The 21,568-nt window shown below is 46.7% G+C and overlaps 1 protein-coding gene across 2 annotated transcripts in view; it reads right to left on the bottom strand.

Annotated features, from left to right (window-relative positions):
- Positions 1–8,332: 8,332 nt before the first annotated feature.
- The window catches only part of HAUS5 (HAUS augmin like complex subunit 5), a 308,992-nt gene continuing 295,756 nt past the window's right edge, over positions 8,333–21,568 (bottom strand). For both annotated transcript variants that reach the window (XM_086929970.1, XM_086929971.1), the window contains one exon: positions 8,333–9,445. In XM_086929970.1, coding sequence (XP_086786096.1) covers positions 9,337–9,445 — 109 coding nt within the window. In that variant the 3' untranslated portion in view covers positions 8,333–9,336. The remainder of the gene's footprint in view (positions 9,446–21,568) is intronic.

Genomic DNA, 21,568 nt, shown 5'->3' with positions numbered 1-21,568 from the left:
CACGAGTTCCATGGCATTATTGCTTAGTCCCTCTCTGTGCACTGCAGGTTTATCAAATGTGATTAGTCTTTCAGTTTGGACCTCTTGGATTGTTGCAAATTTGGGTATTCTGTTTCTTGGGAGTCCACTTGGCCTACTGTTGATTATAGGCCACATGACTGTGGTTTTACCAGGTCGATTGATACAACTCGGTTCTCCTTTTTACCAGCAAGAGGCAGTAGTACTACTGATCTTGTTCCGTTGATTTCTAAGACAGGTACTGCTTTTCTGTAAGAAGGCCCAAATTCCTTCTTCACCGCTATTTTTTCTCTGACTAGATCCCCAATCTTTGGAATCCAGACAGGTCTTGCTGGGGCTGGTGGTGCCTCTTCAGTGGTAGTTGGCTGTTGCTTTAACTTTATGCTGATTAAGGATTTTCTTGTTTCATTCAAGTCCTGTAAAACAGCCAAACGATCTTTGATGTCAAAGTCAGGAGGTCATAGCCTTTTGAGAGTTTATCCCAAAATAGACCCCTTATTTTTCTGGTCTTATCCCCCTCTATACGCAGTGTTATTTCGTATATTTTATGAGGTTCGCTAACTCTGGTGTCGGCAGTTTCTACTTGAATGTATTCATTCGTGTTCACTGTCTCTAGATGACTCATCAGGATCTTGCGAGCTATGGTGATTTCTGCTGCACTGTCTAGCATTGTCTGTGCCCACTCCCCGTTTTTCAGCTGTGTCCTCAGTATTCTCGGCATGCTCGATTACTCTAATACTGGCTACCTTTTTCTTTCGGAAATTGTAACTTTTTACTTTGAGCAGCCTTGTCTTTGGACTTGGTGTGCTCTCCTGGGTCTGACCGTCCTCTTCTTTCCGATTTCTGTGAAAAAGATCGAGAGGGACGTGTATCAATACTTTGATATCTATCAGGCTTCTTCAAGTTATCCCTATTTCTAAGGGTATATCTTTTCTCAGAGGGCTCCCTCTGGGGAGACTGGTGTTCTCGAGTCGGAGTTCTTTCCCTCCGTCAAGGAGACCTTCCTCTGGACTGGAAAACATTTCCTTTGGAGTGGATTGTTTATTTCCATCCCAGCTCTTTTTAGGAGTGTTTGAATTATTTTTAATAAATAATTTTTCAGGATTTTCGAGTAGTTGGGGTTTTACTGGTTTCCCACCCAAGCTGTCTCTATCTAATTCTTCATAAAATGTTTCTATAATTCTGGCAAGCTCAATTGGCTGATCTGTTATATCTGTTTCCTTCAATTTCTGGCGGATCGCCACAGATGCTGCTTCTCCTTTTATATTGGCTAGTAGTATAGCCGAGACCTGCTTGAAGTCTTTCAGTAATTTCATACCAAGAGTTAAAGCAGGTTCTGGACCGTATTCATTCTGAATCTGTTTCAGCACATCTGGTATTACCGCCATTGACGGAACACCATGTGTTTTTGTGTAAATGGAAGCAAAGACTGTACCCCAAGTGTCACAGTCCTCTACTTGTGGTGCGACCCCCATTGGAAGGCAGATAGTCAGAATTCTGTGTTTCTAATAGGGGTAGTATTTGGAAATACTGCCTCTATTTGAGTAATTTTCTGCGCTAACCAGAAAGGAATTTGTTTCCGTTTTATGGGTGTTTTACCAAGACATGATTGTATGTTCTGTGGTGTAATTTTATTTGTGTTCCCCTAATGAGGGGTCAGCTGTGGTACATTTACAGCTGTTTGGACTGTTGCAGTCCGCATTACATATTGGACTAATTGTCTATGTATTTTAATTAATGTTTTTAGCTGTGCTAAAAGTTCTTCTTTTGACATTTTTGCAATGTCCGGATGTGGTGTGTAGCTGGCTAGAAGCGGCCATGTTGCTCCTGGTCTACCTAGTGGACCGAGCCTGGTAATATGATCATTGTGTTTTAGGGCACCTTTAAACCAGAGCAGGTGCACTTGGTATTTTAATGGGATTTTAATCTCCTCGAAAGGAGCGTACTCATCCGGTGGTTCCCCTATTTTGTAACAGTGGAACTCGTTTGTTGCAGCGTTTGCCGCTGGAAATTTTATCCATGAATAGAATACCTCTGTCTGCCGATATTCGTGTGCCTCTATCACGAAGACGACTGTGCCACCTTGTGTGGTCAGTCCATTTTCTATAAGTTTTAACGTTATAGTTTTTCTTATGTTGACCGGGATGATAATCGCACCCGGTTCATTAACACCGGCGTCCCGTTGATTTGCATCTACTGCGGCTTCAGCGGTCCCGTTGTCTAGTACTGACATTGTATAAATGAAAGTTTTTCAGAGCTGGTCTCCAAGGAGAAAAAGATTAGGTGCACAATATTTTGGAACACTGTATCCTTCAACGTTGAATAAACCAGAGCTTTACATAGGAATCTCTTCCTACTAAGTTCGGGCAGATTTTAACCTTTCACCCACTCCAGACGTCTATTGGAGTATTTACGGTAGAAAGGGTCTGTGTGAAAAAGCACGACTGAGTTACTCTAACGTCTTGCGTTAGTTTTATCGCCTTACCAAACGTTGGGCTCCATGTAGTGTAGTTCCTATTTTCCCTATAGGCCCTGCGCATTGGAATAACAAACAGCAGCGTAGAAGTGCGGTCTTCCAGGTCTCTACTGACTATGCTAAACTTAATTGGGTTTGTATCAACTAGCTCAGAGGTCACTAGAAACTTTCTTGACTGAATAGGAAATGATCAGCTTCCCTGGTACAGCCAAGAAGGGATTCAGTTTTCCAACAACCGCATAAACATGACAACTTTGCTCCTTAGAATAAGAGTCAATCTCTAGAGTCGTGTGAAACAATAAACAGCTATTTCACTCAGTCAGTTGTGCAGATTACTTTCACCAAGATGCAGAGAATAGAGAGACGGGCGTTTTCAATAAAAGGTATTATTTATTGAACAGTCTTTCTGCTCATACAAGAGAAATGAATTGCCACAATTGCAAGACTTGTTATTATAAAAAGTGCGTACAGTAAAAGGAGGATTGCGAAATAATACTGTAAAAGCATTGATATGGTTTCTTAGCCATACAATGGTTAAAATGAATAAAATATATACATTCATATATACATTTGACTAACGTACTCAACTGGTGCTTCTAATTACGCCTACCCCAGTGTACCTGACCTAAGCCTAATACTTGGGAGGGAGTAAGTAAGTAGCAGTTTAGTTAAGTTGGTTTTGCCAAGGGTTTGCTTCAAGAATTCTCACTAAGGGTTTAATCAGCACCATACCTCTGGAATAGAAAGTTGGAGGGCTAGTATCTCCTTTCAGGACTCGATATTCCAGTCACCCGCAAGGGTAGGCTGGAAACGCCGGAGCTGGATTTTCTCGGCAGGAGAAAAGACAGCGTCTTTCTCAGCGCGTCAAGGAGGAGGAGGGGCAGCGTCCGTGGGCTTCTCGCATCTGCTGGGCTCTGCAAGGGACAGCTGTTCTGCTCCTGTATTCACCACATTATCGCGCCTGCCTAAGGCAACGTTGGTAATATTTATACCTGAAAGGTGCCTTTTTTGACGTAAGTTGTTGGACATAAGACGTCAATAAAGATGTCACCGGAACTGGTCGTTCTTACAGTGCTCATTAGAGTTCTATTATTAATAAAAACAAAGCAAGCGGGGCTTTCCCAGGTTGTTGGGTGTTTTATCTTGTTGAAGAACTCGGAGTGTAATCTAGGAATCTAAGATAGTGGTTTCTGCTGTGTCATCTACTGTAATGAGCTGCAGAGGCGAGATTCGGAAATATGGCTCTGATCGTTTTAGGCCAGAGACGAGTTTCTGAAATATAGCTCGTTTATAGATCGTTTATGCCATTATAGGGGTATGGATGGATTAAAGCCGTGTAAGGGCATAAGGTCACAATATTGATCGGGGTCCTAGATTAGAACACAACACTACCAGATAAGGCTCTATAGAAGTTAAGTAACTTGTTCATCTGATCGAGACTTCTAGCTGCAGATTCATTACCTTAGAATAGATATCCAAGCAATACCAAGCCAGAGGTGGGTCTGCGAAACAAAGTCACACTAGAAAGTCCTGCAGGACCGAACAGGCAAAGTGCCCATCCAGACAGACCTGACTGTCCAGGCAGTAGTGCTTGGTGAACATGTGCAGAAAAGTCCATGTTGCTGCCTGGCAGATGTCCAGGACAAGTAGCCTTGGCTCTGGTGGAATGAGCATGAAAACCCTCAGGGGATTGCCTTTTAGCCAGTGTGTAGCAGATTTTAATGCAGTGAATGTAGAGGTGAAACATTAGCCCTCGTGGCCCAGGGCCCTCTCCCTCACCACCCCGAGCTCCAGGGTGCCCCCTCTGGCACTGTGCATATAGGGCGGGCCCCTGGTATGAGAGGTCTAGGGGCCGGTATTCCTCAGGGTCTAGTGGCCCCTCCCAATCCTCCCCAAGTCCCAGTACGTAGGAATAAGGTCCACATGGCGCTGGAGATGGCGTCAGACGATGCTCCTCTGGCTCTGTGTCGGAGTCGGGGATGAGAACCGGGATGGCGCCGTAGGGTGCGTTGGCATCTGAGAATGTCAACATGGTATGACAGGAACCAGCCTGGATCCATCTGTGGATCCAAGGGCCCAGACTGGAATCGGGGGTGAGCACGCTGGCGGGGAACCACCAGGGGTCCCTCTTGAATCAGCATGGTACAAAGGTGTGCCAGTGGGAATGGGCCGCCCAAATATGAGGTGCCTGGCCTAAAAAATTTTACGAAGTTGGGCAGGAGTCGCTCCGGAAACTCAGGGAGGGGAGGAGCCGGTTTAGGTTCATGCTCAACCGCAGAGCCAGGCCTTGAATGAGGACGCTCATCAACTTCTTACTCCTTCTTCTTGTGGGACTTACCCAAATGCCTGAACAACTGTGTCAATGACTCCGCAACCCATCCCAGTACCTTCCTCTCGATCAAGATCAAGACCGCTGCGGCGTTGAGCAGTAAGGAGCTTGAGGGACCACTTCCTCAATGCCATGCGGTGCATGGCGCTGCAGTCGACGCAGGTCTTCACTTCATGGTCTCACTCAAGGCATCAGAGGCAAGCTTGCTGAGGGTCAGTCACAGACATCTTTCAGTGACAGGTGCCCCAGGGTTTGAAGCCAGCTTTCTTAGTGGACAGCCGTGCCACACCAGAAGAAAGATCTAAAATAAATTGACAAAAAGTCTAAAAAGGTTAGTCAAAATATGACTGGGGGTAGCTCTCGCTGGATCTGCGCGGACTGGCTTGAAAAGTAAATAACTGGTGTCTGCATGCTGGAATGGCAATTATATAGGCATTGTGATCATCTGATCATCACCTCTGGCGCTATCGACACCAGGCAGAGTGTTGGACTTGGCCCTCCTGGCAGGTTCACCACTGAACTTTTTGCCTTGTAAGGCTACCTCATTATAGTGATTTCTGGTTTTTGCGCAGTGTAAAGTGCGTGCGCTCTGAGTGCGTGGGTGAGATTGGCCTGCCCTTCCATAGGAATGCATGGGGGATAGGTGTGTCCATGATAGTTCCTGATGTGTGGGGAGTGCAGGCTCGAGTTTGGTATGTGCGAACTCGTGAGATTGAATGCTGCGCGATGATGTGAGCTGCGTTCATGTGTCTAGTGTAGAAGTGCCACTTCTAGAAGTTGGCCTGCCTGTGCAGTAAAGGTGAAATGACAGCCTGGCTTGTGATTGGCTTGTGATGAGCTGGCTGGTGTGCCTGGCTCCAGGAGTCAGGATGGGTCTGCACCGGTGGTGAATGGAGAGATCCGCATGTTGATGTGAGGGAGGGGTGCACCTGGGACCTGAATAGGGCTGGCTTTCCCTACACAATGCTGGCTCTGCCACCTGTGGTGCGACTGCAGACCCTAGCCTGGCCAGTGAATGGGGAGAGGGGCTGAGCAACAGAGTGCTCCAAAACCTGATGAGTCTGGTTTTTCCCCCACCCTGCACCCTAGAGACAAAGGGATTTTGTGTATAAAAAGGCTGTGACCTCATGTTAAATGTTCTTGTTTTACGGACTAGAATCTACCAGGGGCGTGCTGCTGCTGGGGCCCAGGGGAAGGTTAGCCTCCCTGGGCCCTGCCCAGCCCCAGGATGCCTGATGGACTTTGTTGCTGGATGACTTATCTCTGGGACCCTTCTGCCTTTCCTGGAGGACTCCCCTTTGCTGAGGAGCTGGTTGCTCCCTTTCTTTGCCCCAGGACCTTGCTGCCTCTTTTAGTGTCCTAGGAGCGCTGTGCTTGTCCTGGTCTTTTTAACCCTTTAGGAGGAATCCCCTGGTGAGGGATTCCCCTGTGATCCTGCCTGGCGGGTGCCCACCCCGCTATATGATATATTTTGCAGGCAGGAGCCTACCCTACATTATGCCCGCATTTGCATTTTTAAATTCGGGTGCCTACCCCGATTATGGCCACAGTTATATTTTTATTTAAGGGTGCCACCCCTTTTTATAGGCACCTTAACGGGTGCCCACCCCGTTTCTACTTTTATATTAAACCTCGAGGTTGCCTACCCCTCTCTGTGCCCTGAAAATAACCGCTGCGTCCCTCGCGCCGCACACAGGAACTCAGGCACCGTAGTCGGGACTTCCGACTTTAAAGGGAAGTCCCGCCCGCAGCCGCGCTCTGATTGGGTGAGCGCGGGAAGGAGGAAGGCCCGCGAAGCCGCCGAGCCGCACAGGCTCCACTCCGACTCGCGGTACCGAGATGGACCGGGTGAACAAGGGCGCAGTCGGGCAGGGCTCCCAGGGATCGGGAGAGCTCCGCTACCGCCGCCTGTGTCTGGAGATCGGGGATTTTGGGGGGGGGGGGGGGGGGGGGGGGGGAGGATGGGGGAGAGAGACCCTGTCTCAGTTTTGTTAAATGTGAGTTATGCGCTAAATGTGATTATGTGCTAATTCTTTGGGTGTTAGGAAATGTACAGTGTGTTGGATGTTTTGCGCACCCTGTGTTTCATGCCTCTAGATATGATTTCTGCATAGGAGGTTGTTTTTTTTCCTAGTATAGGTTATGCTCGTGAGTTCATGGTTCCCTGCGTGATATATGCCTAAGGTGGTTAGGACTGCGTAGTGTGCACTTACCTTTTACCAGTGGTTACTGGTTGTGTGCTACATTTGCTCTTTTGTGCTACACTTATTCTATGTTCTACAAAGTGCTAATTCCACAAAGTGCTAGTTCTACCAAGTGCTTATTCTTGACAGTGGTCCATGTGGCCCTGTCCTGTGTATATAATCCCCTTCAAATTGCGCCCGTGCCAAGGGCACAGTGTAAATTGTGTGTTTATTATCTAATGTGTTTGGTATAATACAAAGGCTATTTTTGATATGACCTTGTGTGGAGTTCCTTTTGTGGGTGGCCTGGGATGTTGTTGCTGGTGGGTGCGTGGGCAAATGCTTTACACATTGCCTCTGGGATAAGCCTGAGTGCTCGTGCCAAGCTACCAAGAGGGTGAGCAGGGGTTATCTTGGCGGGTGACTTCCTTGCCCTGACTTAGAATGGTGGTTTCTGCCTGACTTTGGCGCAAGCCGTAGCCAACCAGAAATCGCCATTTCTAACACAGAGCCAAACGATACTACGTACCGGCGCGCAGGAGTAATGTTCATGAAAAATATTTGTATCCAGTCTGATGTCAGGGGATACTTTCAAGGTAAAGAATCAGCGTCTAGATGTCTCGGAGATAAAAGTGGACTGTCAATCCATGTCTTTACAATGTACAACCGGTGTGCGGTTTCTGCACACGCCAACTGAGGAATAACTACCTTGCTGCCTGTGGTCAGTGGAACCGGTATCAACAGATGAGTTCAGTGAACCAAGGCTTTTCTTAAAAGCTTGACCGGAGATCACATGTTCCACAATCCCAGGTACATACTCTGAGGCAATACGCCAAAGACCTCACTTTCAAGCCAGCATTCCAGTCATTATAGTGGCAAACCAGAAACCATACTTGCATGTTACTGCTCTGTTCCTGAAGGGCGAGCCTGTAACCTCAGCGCATGCTGTGCCGCGCCACATTTCCCTTCCAAACATTAACAAGTCCCTGCACCCGGTCCACAAATGCAGAATCTCATACTGCTTCATCTGTGCGGTTTAGTCAGTGCACCCATACTCCTGATCTTGAACCAGTGCTCCAATCCTGGTCCGAGACCTTCATCTCCCAAACCTGGGGCAGAGACATGACCAGGCGGTCCATTTGCACTCCTGACTCAGTTTCACCAGTTTTCATCTGTGAAAGTCAGAGACGCTGCACTCGGGTGAAATTTAAGCCTAAAGCATAGAGATTTTAGAATGGTGTAAATAAAGAATTCTATTGAGTTGAACCTATGTAACTACCCACTGCTACTGCTTGCACGTGTATCAAATGACTCATCCAATCACAATTTCCATTTCATGTTTCCTTTTATTTACAAAACCAGATAGTTCTTCAGTTACGGTAATTTTCAGCTCGACGGTTTGAAAGCATCATGACTGGCCCACTGCCCAGATAAAAACTTCTCTTAGACTCCGGACAACTGTGCACAAGGATTTGATGAGTAGGACCTTAAGTCTATCTACTTCCAGAACCCACAGGCTCTTAAAGAAGGATGTGTCAAAATCATGAGTTCCACACTTCAAACTGAAATTTATTTTTTTAGGATGGGAAGCCTGTGACCACGTTCCTGCCCCAAACCCCCCCCCCCCGCATACGAAGGCTGTGGAGAAGAGCGTAGAGAATGCGGTACATCCCTGGCCACGTGGTCAAGCCCTGCTTTCCCTATCACCGTTAGTAGTGGTTTTCTTTCTCACTTTACCTACTATTATCTCTGCCCCCTCCCCACCACAATGCACTGAGAACACAGGCTGCAAAGGTTGGAACAAAGGGCCTGGGGCTGTTGGGACGGCACACGATTGGGAGTCAGGCTAAAAGGCCCTAGCAGCTTGCCTAGTCCCTGAGAATAAATGGCTCAACTGCTTCTTCGAAGAAAAATGTAGAATATAAGAACTAATTATACTTAAAATTTACCACAGAAACTGCAATTCACATAGGGGCAAGTGTGGGGTTGTAATTTCTACTCATTCAAAGGGGAGTCGTTGTCCATACAACTCAGAAGGGACAATACAGTTGCTAACTTGGCCATATAATATTGACTAAATACCTCCCCTATGATGGAGCTGCCCACCACAGCAGACTCTGCAGTCCGTCAAGGGTAGTGTATACACGCAAACCAAACCAGCCCCAATCAATATAATGTTTTAATGTTAGTTTATAGAGTTTAGAGTCCAGACAGTAACCCTTTTCGATAGTCCAGCACACTACACTGCCCCTCGGCAGCCCAAGGGTCACACTACGAGCAGAACGATAAGGTGGAAGAGCAGATAGTAGTAACGCATCTGGGCGAGCTCCTCACGCCCAATTGTTCTTCATCACAACAAGCCATCGGTCCTGCCAGTCTCTCATGTTGAGGCCATAGCGCCTCTCATCAGGAAGCGCAAACTGAGCTGGCTGGTCCCACCTGGGGAGAAAAATAAAAACACAGTGACTGAATGGAAGCCAGATGTAGAAGAGACAGGTGATAGGTAGAAAACAGAAACACAGGAGGTCAAAACACGCCAGCAAGGAAGTACCAATGAGAGCCGTGATGAAACAAGCACTGGCAAAGGCAATAGGCTCGCCTTTGGGACCTATTAGCTTTACAAATGGTTTTAGGGAAACTGTGCATCATTTGTACTTGCAAACATTTTCCCAGTGGCCAAAAAGGGTAGTTTATGGTGTGGTGGGGGGGGGGTCACATTGATAACAGCAGGGTGGGGCTTAGGTGAGAGTTCGATGTATAGTGGGCGTAGGTGGAGCAAAAAACATACATGGTGTGGACTGTGATTCATGGAGTTATCTTGATCGTTTCATTCCATACTGCCTTCTAAATTAAGCTAGTAGTCTCCAAAAGAGACACAGCTTTGACAATACTGTGGTATTGTGTAGGTTAGTCGATGTTGATCTACCGTGAACCCTGGAGTAAGCCTTCTGAGCTTGCTATCGCTACCTTTAGTGAGTCAAGTGTGCAAAGGAAGTAACTTGCTTATGAATTGGAATGAAATACAATCTTAGGCCTCAACATATCCCTATTTCTTTAGTCCCTTATCTGTAAACTTTAAGAATGCAGAGAAACAGGCTCAGGTAAGGTAGCAGGTGCTATAAATGCTTGTTGACAAAGAACCTTCACTATGTCGAGACTTGCATTATATGTGTAGCTGGTAAAGAGTATATTGGGTGGTTCTTCAAACTGTTGTTTGTAATGTCCGTAAACGCGCTTTCTTTTCTGCTTCTGATAATATTACTGTGTATTTTTAGAATTTTGTGAAACATTCTCTGCACGGTTTTATACAGGTTCTATTAACATCCGTTACAATGTTTTGAAGAGATGTGAATTATAGATTGTAATACATCAATGCTTCACTGATGACTAGTTTTTTTCGGTACGTGTGTGTTAACATTTAATTCAGAAGTATAAAAGCTGAGAAGTACACACCAGATATTTGAGCAAATGCTATTGAAATTACAGATGCTGCTTCCTTCAAGACCTGAATAGAAATTGGATCATTGAAAAGTGTACCAACATGGACTCATGTACTAATAACATTTTACAGCTGGCATGCATTACTGGTGCTGGAACAATTTTCAGAGTGGGGGCGCTGCTACATCAAAGAACTAGGGATTGTGAAAAATCCATGCTTCACACAAACTTGTGGATTAAATTCTTACGGTGCAACAAATTCTGGGACACGGATACATAGATCCTTGGTCGATTACTGATGACGACTACCTGAATCACTATCAGGGTACTTTTACACGTCAGGTACGGAGGGTGCTCCCTAGTCCTGAAGAAGACCCGCAAGCAGAGGTCATCAGCCACCCCATACGCATTAAGTCGGGTCGAAACGTCGACACCCCTACAAAAAAACCCCTGGACCAGTTAGAATTCTAGTGTGAAACGTGTTAAATAAATGAATCAGATTCTGACACTATACTCTGAATTTTGATTGTGGACAGGCTTATACTGTTTGAAATTATCGAACCAGTATATACATCTGTATAAATTGTCACCAATCTCTATCCCTTCTTTTTCTTTCAATCACACGCGCCTTTTCTCGAGCACTAATTCTATGCACGTCTATGAGCACCCTGAATCTCGTACATTGTAAATATTGTAAAAAACTGTACTTTGAACCTTTGAATTATAAAAGGGCAAATACACTGTTTGGTATAAATAAAGTGTACTATTTTTCTAGAAATACAATACAATTGTTGGGCTCTGTGTTTGTATGAATAATTCTGGATTTTATTCAAGGAGCAAAATTAATTTGGGCTCAAAGTTAGCAAATTAAGGAATATTTTTGTGATAAAATCACTGAATTGAATTAGGTCAAGGACCATTGTTTTTGTTAACGCATTGTACCCAGGTCCCGGACCGTTTTTGGGTTACCCCATTCATGATAATGGTCACACAAACAACAAGCGCAGCACATGTATTCATTCAGTAGGAGAGTGGCAAGGGTGTAGTATATAGCTGGGGTAAATTTTTGAGCAAACCATTTGTAGAAATTTGGTCTCAGCTAATATTTAATTTGGGCATCACGAAGTGTATTAATTTATTCTGTTCCTAATAACATCTTTGATTCCACCACACTTCAGAATTACAATGTGTTTAACTTTTTACTTTCCTACTGCTAATATATTATGAAAAATATGTACAGTTCATTTACTGGTATTTTAATTTAACGTGTTTGACAAAAATGACATCCTGCAGCCGTTTCTTTCGTACTCCCTGTACCCAGCACGTTTGTTGCTTAGTTCACTTTACACAAAATCCATTCGCTTTGCATTCAGAGAACGAAAAGTAAACACCAACACCCCCTTTAAAGATATTACAGCAATCTGCCAGAAAGCATAGACTGACATTTGACCTCAGTCTTCGAAAGTACAGCAAATGTGTCAAAATAAGAACACAATTTAAAGGACTTTATTCCTCATTTGCCTTCTGAACTCCACCATGGTCACAGGCATGAGTGATTGATTAACTCGTAGTGCCAGAAATAAGTAGAATCAGTATTATAGAAAGATAATAAGGCTACGTTTCCCAGGAGGAACAAAGACGCATTGGATGGTTTACAACAAATGAAGCCAGCATACAGAACACAAGCAAACGTGAGTTGCAAAAGCCAATGGCAAGCGATGGACAGAATTAATTCCTAGTTAAACTTTCAGCATGTTCCCATTATGTCTTCTTATAGAAAAGACAAGGGCAAAAACTAAAAAAAACACAAAGAAAGGAGACAAATTTTAAAAAAGGAGAAAGGCAAAGAAAAAGTAAAAGCCATGAAAAAAGGATCCCAAAATGAGCTCCGAGAAAGCAGGAGGAAAGTAAAAAGATGAGAATGAAAGGAGAAAGTCTCAGACAAAGGGCAAGGGCAAATGCAAAGAGAAGGGCCTGAGAAAAGCGAAAGACTCAGAAAAGATAAAATGACTGGAAAAATTAGAATGACATAAGGTCTCAGAGAAATAACAAAGGCAAAGACAAATAAAAACAAAACAAAGAAAGAAGGAAAGCAAAAAGAAAGGAGTAGGGTAAAGAGAAAGGAGACTGGCAACAAGATAAGGAGACAGTCCGATAAGGAGACGGCCAAAGAGATAAGAGATGGGCAAATAGAGGAGACATGCGAACAGAACCAAAGTAGACAAATTAGAATGAAAGGAGAATGTCTAAGAGAAAAGACAAGGATAAATAAAAATAAAAAGGTCAAAAATGAGGAAAGGGAAAGAAGAGGGGAAAACAAAGATCGGAAAGAGAATGAGGGGATGTAAAAAAGAAAAGAAGAAAAAGAAAAAAAAATGGAGAAAGGAAATGTGGCAGAGGTGGGCAACAAAAATAGAGCCAGCAAAGAGGTCGAAGGTGGAGCAATAATCTGAAGGAGGAGACCTAGGAAAGCTACAGTTGGAGAGTGGGGACCAAAGAGAGAATATTTGGGAAAAGAGAAACAAACATGAGCAGCCATGAAGGAGTAGACAGATGGAATGGAAGAGCACACAGCCTTAGAGTGGCAATAATGATAAATAAGGCGAAATGGGGAAGGGACAAGAAAGACGGGGACAAAGGAGGACAGCTATGAGAGAGAAGATAAAGATTTGCACGACACTAACTATGGAAGCCCACTCTAATAATAAACCAGTCTGTGCATGCTTCATGGACTACTCCGCTGCCTTTGATGGGGTGCCCAGACATAAGCTCTGGGATAAATTGCGTAACTGGCATATCCCAGTAGGTCTTCTCAATGCCATAATTTCATTATACAGCAAAACCTAGATCAAAGTGATGTTAGCAGATAACACCATAACGAAGAAGTGCTTGACAAATCGCGGACTAAAACAGGGATGTGTACTTGCCCCCACATTGTTTAACCTATACACCGCTGACCTGGGGAAGAAGCTTCATAATGCCAGTCTTGTAACCCCGAAAATTGGGACCAATAAACTGCAATTACAACAATATGCAGACGACTTAGTGGTAATGGACCACACAAAAATCGGGCTACAAAGGGGCCTAGACACCCTCAATAAGTATAATGAAAGAAATGAGCTTATAATAAACGCTCAAACAACTAAAGTAGTTATTTTCTGTCATTTTCCAAAAAAAGCTTTACTGAAATGGTATGTGGGCAAAGAAATCATCACTACCACAAGATCGTACAACTACCTTGGGTGCTGGCTAAGTGAAACCAGTAAAGCAGCATTACATCTGCACAAATTGAAGGCCAGAGCACAGTCAACAACTTTTTCCCTTTGCAAACTAATGAGAATGCATAGTCCAACAACAGCCCCAATCAGAAAAGTAATACAAGCAAAAATTAGGGCAACTGCAGGTTATGCACAGCAGGCATTTCCAAGCAAAATGGAAGCATGCTGGAAAAAGCACAATGCCTGGCCTACAAAACGCATTGTCAAACTCCCTAAATACACTCACAACAGCCTAATTCGTTTGGAATTCGGACTGAAGCAACAAAGTAAAGAATGCCTGGGAATGCACCCACAGTACTACTATCAAGTTTCAACAGCCCCAGCCGGAAGCTTAAAGAGCATGATGAAGCCCTTCCTTGGAGGGTCAATCAACCCATGGCAAGGTTATAGTTATTGATTTATATAGCGCTGAATCACCCATGAGGGTATCTCGGCGCCTAGGCTGTGGAACCCTTCCTGGATCTCCCTGTGAGGGGCAGAGCCAGGCATCCCAGCGCTGGTGGGGCCTTTGTAGAGATTAAGCAAGCTATTGCCCAGAGTTGCAGCGTGGGGCCCACGATTAGAGAAGGCGCCGAAGCGAGAATTATCGAGTCCGATGGACATTGATCCTAGACCCTGCGGCGTCGGGAATTGAACCCTGGTCCCGGGCCTGATCTCTGCTTCAGGGTCTGCCGTCTCTAACCAGTGAGCCACACTTCTCCAGGTTACATGGAAAAAAGCAGTGGAAATATATGTTTGGCACTTGAAAACTGGCATGAAGGGTCGATAAATTATCTGTCCATTAAAAATTCAATTAATGAACAATGTTTCCAACTGCCGCATATAAATGACCTAGCGGTACATGTAACAGGAAGAGGTCCACCACGGCTGTTAACATCATATGCAGGGCATAAAATCCAACTCTATTTTAATCAAGCTATGGGAAGGAAAGCACTCAAAAACATTATATGGGTCAGATTAGTGCCCCTCCCAATTAAAGAATTAAACCCTGGGTGGAAGTCCCTTGAACACAAAATCAGATGTAGAATCTGCAACTTCCAACATGAATCTCTGCTACACCTGATTTGTTGCTTTCCCGGTATGCTTATGCACCGTCAGAACTTAATGTATACATTCATCCTTTTATTATGTTTTGATAGTGCTTTATGTAAACGCTCTTTTTTCTTCTCTTTTTTCTATGAATACTTTTTTAAACAATGATGGTTCCAACTTTCCTTTTAATTGTATGTAAGCTGCATTGCATGGTTTTAAGTAACTGTGCAATATAAATAAAAACAAATTCATGGAAGCCCACTCTTGCTGTTTTTCTAACTGCTGCATATCTCAGTCAGTCCTGAAGGATTCTAAGCCGCAACGAGAAACATGCTCAATTTCGTTAATGTCCTACAGATCAGGCTGTGCTGCTGGGAGTTAGCCATACCTAGCTGCAGTCTAGGCCAAACCACTCTTAACAAGCGAGCAAACCACACCCTGCGCTTCTCAGCTGCTACAAACAACTCCCAGGACAGCCTGCTGCCACATAACTACAATGCCCTTACTTTACTCACCTTCCAAATGACAGATACCTGAAAAAGCATACAGCTAACTTGTCACCATCCACAATTCACACTCACTGCTGACTGGTGTGGTAATCTGCAAGCCATGAGTTCGAATGCCAGCAAGCCCAGCTCAGCCATCCATCCTCATGAGGACAGTAAACAGAGTACCAAAAATTTGGTTATAGTAACTCCTCTTCCTACAACCTTAGGAACCACAATAAAATGCTACATAAAAACAAACAAACATCATTTCTTATTAAAATCCATCTGCGCCATGCTGCTCTTAGGACCAGAGCGACTCAGGAGAGAGCCAACAGCCACCTCAAAAAGCATTAGCGCAAAACCCATACATCTGACCATCTTATAAATTATGCTGGCCACATTTATAGAACAAACACTAAAATAGTAAAAGCTAATCTATTTAATGCAGTTTCCCCCATGCATCCACACCCTTTCACATTCCCTAATCCTACACTCAGGGCTTTAAGTGGGATGAAAAACCTGGAGGGATGGGGTCTCTCAAAGAGGCGTGGCCAATGTAATTAAGAGCGGGGCTTAAAAACACGTAAGCTAAAAATCTGTGCATAGCAAAGTGTGCCGCCCGACTTGTATTTTGCTGTTTCTGTCATTGCATCCAGATATACGATACAACAAGTAACAGCATACCTACAACAAGTCAGGACTATTGGCTTTGTCAATGGTTGTTAGTTGCATAAGATAAGCAGCAACTATGGCTCGTATAGAATATTGAAAAAGCTTCCACTTCAAGAACTGATGACACCAGGACAATGTTGCTGCTCCTGAATTTCAAAAAGAAAAGGGAAATCCAGACAGAAAATGACACTCTTTAAAGGATTTCCCTTCCCCTACAACGCTCACCTGCCATGACGCCATGCCGTAACTTCTCCACTAGTGAGAAGTGAGCAGGCCTGCTGTCGCCTGCCTCCGGAAAAAACTGACCGCCAGGGCACAAAATAGAGCCCGATAGAGACTTGTTTCGAGGATCCCTTTAAAAAACTGCTGGTGCTCAGCACCGGCCCACTTAAAGCCCTGCCTACACTACATCTAGACTTAAAATCAAAGTGAAATCACACCTATCAGTATCACTGCTGGTCTGTTGCCTACTGATCTAAGGTCATTTTATCGCAGGTGTCCAGGGCCTGCCTTTAGCATGAATGAGCTGGGCCCAGGGCACCAATACTCAGAGGGCCACATAGACCTGTGTGCATTACGGTCAAGTAGGCGGCAGAGTCCCTGCAATCTTGGCCAGCCTTGTCCCTGCCTGTTCCTTTTTGTCCGATTTGCCAATTTAAAGTCCTTCATTATCATATGGCGAGCGATATTTTTAACACCCCTTTAGCCATTTTTCTTGCTCTTCCTTCACCCTCTGACCCCTGCTGGCCCACATCAACAAAACCATCCTCTGCGCGAGGCAGCTCAGCTATCGGGGATTAAGGTGAGCTGGATGGTGGTCCGGGGATGTTTGTGGTCAGGGGCCTGTTGCTGCTCATCCAGGTACTGACCAATGAACACAAAAGGGACCCCTGGCCCCTGCTGCCTAATTTTATTTACTGCTATCAACAAGGGCGTCAAATTTCTCTCCGCCCAGGGAGCTATCTTAACAGAAGTCTATTGCTTCTTGCTATCAACGGTAAAGATGAAGAACATTTTCTAAATGCTGCATGTGGCCCATCTATTGTGATGTACGATGTAAACTAAAATTGGCCTCGTAAGGCATTACTACAAATCCAAAGTACATAAGGTGGAACCGTGTTAGAAGACTGCATTGGAATTTCGCTCCTGTGAAATATATTATTCTGACACTAGAGGTCACTGTAGTCTTACAAATAGGCTTGTCCATGTCAGAATGGATAGAGCAGCTTCGCTCTCCTAAAACAGGATTACGGTTCAGGAAAGGGGTCCATGCTGGCCCTGCCCTATGCATCTAGTTAGGACTAGGGCTTTTTATGCTTTTAGTTATAGATGAGGTCCACTGCTTTTTAGAAAATTTACCAGTGATCATTCAGTTTTGTGTGTGTTAAGTTGATTATTTTCTATGTTTTTCTTTTTAAATTACGTCATATATAGCGTTACTGTATAACTTGGGTACACTTGTATTTGTCTGAAAGGCAGCTGTGTCCGGCATGTGGGTAGAAAACTGCAAAAAAATGAGAAATTCTCCTAAGACAGGTAAGTGGTGAGCAACTTTATGCGCAAACAAAAGAGCATCAACAGAAAGCTATGGTCAGACACACACCATGTCCATGCAAGCTGGTGGGGCTTCCCTTCTTTACCATGGGTCAGCCCTGTGCTTGATTCTCCGCCCCCTCCACTATCCGAGGCCAGTGTTCATCCACAGCAAACACCTGCCTCTAAAACTTCCTACAAGTCTCTGGGCACGGAGGGGAAGGGGCGGTGGTTGTAATGTTGTCCCCGTTGGACTGGTCCATATCACCCCAGTGAGAGGGGTGCAGTCCCCTCTGACCCGGCTACGTAATAGTAGTAGGCTGGCCCAGCGTACGCTCGGCCAGCACATATATAACTGAATAAATAGCCCGGTGTCTCTGGGCGTGGCCAGTTAGTTGCCGGCCACTACAGTAAGCAAGTGTTGTGCCTCCATGTGTTTGCTGGGCTAGGCCACGCACCAGGATTCTACATAGGCGACGAGGTGGTCTTCCCACCCAGTCGCCACTCAGCCTGCCGCTCACACTGGCTGTGTGACGCCGCCCCTGCCGCGCCTTCCGCACCGCCTGCCTGCCTCCTCGAGCGCCCGATCGTGTTCCTGCCGCCACCTCCACGGAGCCAGACACCGGCGGCCAGCGGTCTCTCTCTCCAGGCTCCAGCAGCCCTGCAGGCCGTGCACACGCACACGCGGCCTCTTTCAGCGCCCGCCGGCCCTGGATCCTTGGCATTGCGGACCTCAGACATCTCTCGAGCCCGGTAAGAGCATCAGCGCTCGCTCTGTGTCCACCTCTTCACAGCGCTATCCTGGCCACATGCTTCTGGGGCATACCACATGTTTGGTTCAGCCCACCCCACCGCCCACAGGAAAACTGCCTGCCAGCCATGCCCGTAATCAAGGAGCACATCAAGAGTGCATGCGTCCGCCTGGCACAGCTACACAGTGCCTGAACTAAGCCTGCCTAACCCACGCTACAGCGCCACCCAGTGTCCGTGTGTGCTCACCGGCCACACCTCGCCCACGCTGCGGCATTCAGAGGGACGATGCAGCCACACAGCGCCACACTCCAAGCCACCTCGAGCCACATGCTCTGCCCACCTAAGCCTCACAACAAGGACCCTGCCACCCCTATCACGCACACTGCTGTGTCCATATGGCGACGGTTCCTCCTATTGAGCCGTTTACCATCACTGCCCCCCACCCTCCCAGGCTGCTCGCTGGAAGGCATGGGTTGAATGCTTGGAAAACTACTTCTAAGCCGCAGACATCCCGGCGCCACGGCAGAGGCCCATGCTCCTTCCCATTGGAGGGGCGGAAATCCACAAAATTTCCAAACAATGCAAGAGGCGGGACCCCCAAGAAACTACGCCTCAATGCGCAATGCAATCACGACCTACTTCGAGCAGTTTGCCAACGCAGACTACGAGCGGTTTCTGCTCCGCCAGGCCTGCCAACTACCTGAAGAGTCAGTAGATGTCTTCTATGCAAGACTAAAGGAACTGGCGAGCACCTGCACCCTCCCCGGCGAGGACGACGAGATCCGGGCCCAGTTCATTTAAGGCTGCGCATCGTCCAAGTTGCGAGAACGGGTCTTGCAAGAACAGAACATGTCAATGAGGGACATCTTGACGCTGGGCTGCTCCAAAGAATTGTCTAAAGCCAGAGTTGCGCATATGGACCCCAAGGCGGCCGCCACTGTCAAGGAAGAACCGGTGTGCGCCATCCATACAAAGCCCAAGAATACGCTGCCCCAGCAAAGCCCGCATAGGCACCTGTGCGTGTGGGGTGGAGATCAATCACCTCCAACGGAGCATGCCCGGCGCAGGGCAAGACTTGCAGCGCCTGCGGAAAGGTAAATCACTTCTCCAAAGTATGCCGCTGGACACCAAGGAAGAGGCAATACGGCCCGCCGCGGCGAGTTCGCGCATTTGAACCACCCCGATGGTCCAGCTAGCAGTGACATGGATGATGATGAAGCTGATGCTTCCACGTGGTCAGAATGCTGAACGTTCTATCGGTCACTCAACAGGCTACACCCATGTGCAATGTCAAAGTACAGGAACATGCGGCAGATGCCCTCATCAACACAGGAGCTACTATCAAACTCATGGCTGCCAGCATCTACAAAGGTTTTCCGAACCCTCCAACACTGCGCTCCACCAGGGTACAGGTCTATGCCAACGACACCAAGTATCCATTCAAGCTATGCAGAGTATTCCAAGCCAACCTCTCTCACGAATTGACACACCAACGTGCCAAAGTCTGTGTGTCGCAAGAAGGCTCAGGGTTTCTGCTGGGCTGCCGGACTGCACAAGATCTCAACCTGATCCACTTTGCATTTACTGTACATGCCAACGGCCTAGAACACCTGCTGCAAGATTTCGGAGAGCTATTTGAAGGAATCGGATGCCGAAAGGTCTAGCGGTCCGACTACACATTGACAAGTATGTCGCCCCAGTTGCCCTCCGGCACAGGAGGATCGCCTTTCACCTCTGCCCTTAAGTGGAAGCAGAACTGCGCCTGCTGGAAAAGGCGGGAATCATCGAATGGGTGTGTGGCCCCACCCCCTGGGAATCACCCATTGTCGTCGCAAAGAAACCAAAGCAACCAGAAGCGGTCCGCATCTGTGTGGATATGAGGATTCCAATCCTCGTCATCAAACTCGAGCACCACCTAATCCAGACTGTCGACGATATCATTGGAGAGCTAGCTGGCTCTTAATGGTTCTCAAAGATGGACCTTCACTTCGTCTACCACCAGATCCCACTCCAACCGGACTCCAGCCCCATCACTACATTTTCCACCCATGCAGGCCTTTGGCGCTACACTCGCCTCAACTTCGGAATCTCCAGCGCTGCCGAAGTGTTCCAAAATATAGTCAAGAACATTCTCCAGGGACTGGAAGGCGTACTGAACGTAAGCGACAACATTCTGGTGCACGCATCCACCCTGGAGAAACATGTCCAGCGCTTCCACGGCGTGAAAAGTGCAAATTTTTTGGAGAAAAGACATCAGCTTCTTTGGCTATCGCTTCTCCGACAAGGCCATTGGTACGGACCCAGATAAAGTAAAGGATGTGCAAAATGCCCCTGCACCGACGTCAGTGTCCGGGGTCCACAGTTTCCTGGGCATGGTTACGTACTGTGGCAGTTTCATCAAAAATCTATCTGATCTGACCAGACCTCTCCGAGACCTCACCAAAGCCACCAGCCACTGGGTATGGGAAGCTGATCAAGAAGAAGCGTTCTGACTCACAAAAGCTGCCCTAACCGCAGACACAACGCTGGTGTACTTTGACCCCCGAAATGAGTCCCAGCTGGAGGTGGATGCCAGCCCCACAGGCCTAAGAGCTGTTCTGGCCTCACAGACTTGCGGAGAATGGGCCCCTGTCGCATACGCCAGCAGGACCCTCACACCCACGGTGCAGCGCTATTCTCAAATCGAGAAGGAGTCTATGGCGATTCTGTGGGTTTGCCGCCACTTCCACATTTTCCTGTATGGACACCCGTTCATGGTTGTGACCGACCACAAACCCCTCATCCCGCTCTTTCAAGGGTCTTCGTCGCGTCCTCCCCCACGGATAGAGAAGTGGGTGTGGCAGCTCCAAGAGTTCCAGTTCACTGTGGAACACAGGCCAGGCACCCGCAACCCAGCAGACTTCCTGTCCAGGCACGCCAGGCCAGTGACTGAGCCAGAAGCTACTGAAGCAGCAGCCACCGAAGAATATGTGCAGTTGATCATTGAACGATCCAGACCGCTCCCCATCTCGCTAGAGGAAGTAATACAAGCCACACGAGAGGACGATTGCCTTCAAATCGTCATCCAGGCGGTCACCTCTGGAGACCGTTGCAAAACCCGATACCATTTTGCAACACCGAAGCCCAAGCCACGCTAACAGCTCAACACCCAGTGCGCCACGAGATGTCCGTATCCATCGATGTCTGCCTCCTAAGAGGTCCCCGCCTCGTCCTGCCGGAGCACCTGACTCATCAAGCCGCCCTCCTTGCACATGGAGCGCACCAGGGGATAGTGAGGTCGAAGAACCGTCTCAGGAGCAAGGTCTGGTTCCCTGGCCTAGACCAACAAGTCGAGTCAATTATCCAGCGCTGTCCAGTTTGTCTAGCAA

Source organism: Lissotriton vulgaris, chromosome 7 (genome assembly GCF_964263255.1).
Source record: "Lissotriton vulgaris chromosome 7, aLisVul1.2, whole genome shotgun sequence".
Lineage (NCBI taxonomy): Eukaryota > Metazoa > Chordata > Amphibia > Caudata > Salamandridae > Lissotriton > Lissotriton vulgaris.
The sequence above is the reverse complement of the archived record's forward strand: the minus strand, read 5'-3'. Positions and strand labels throughout refer to the sequence as shown.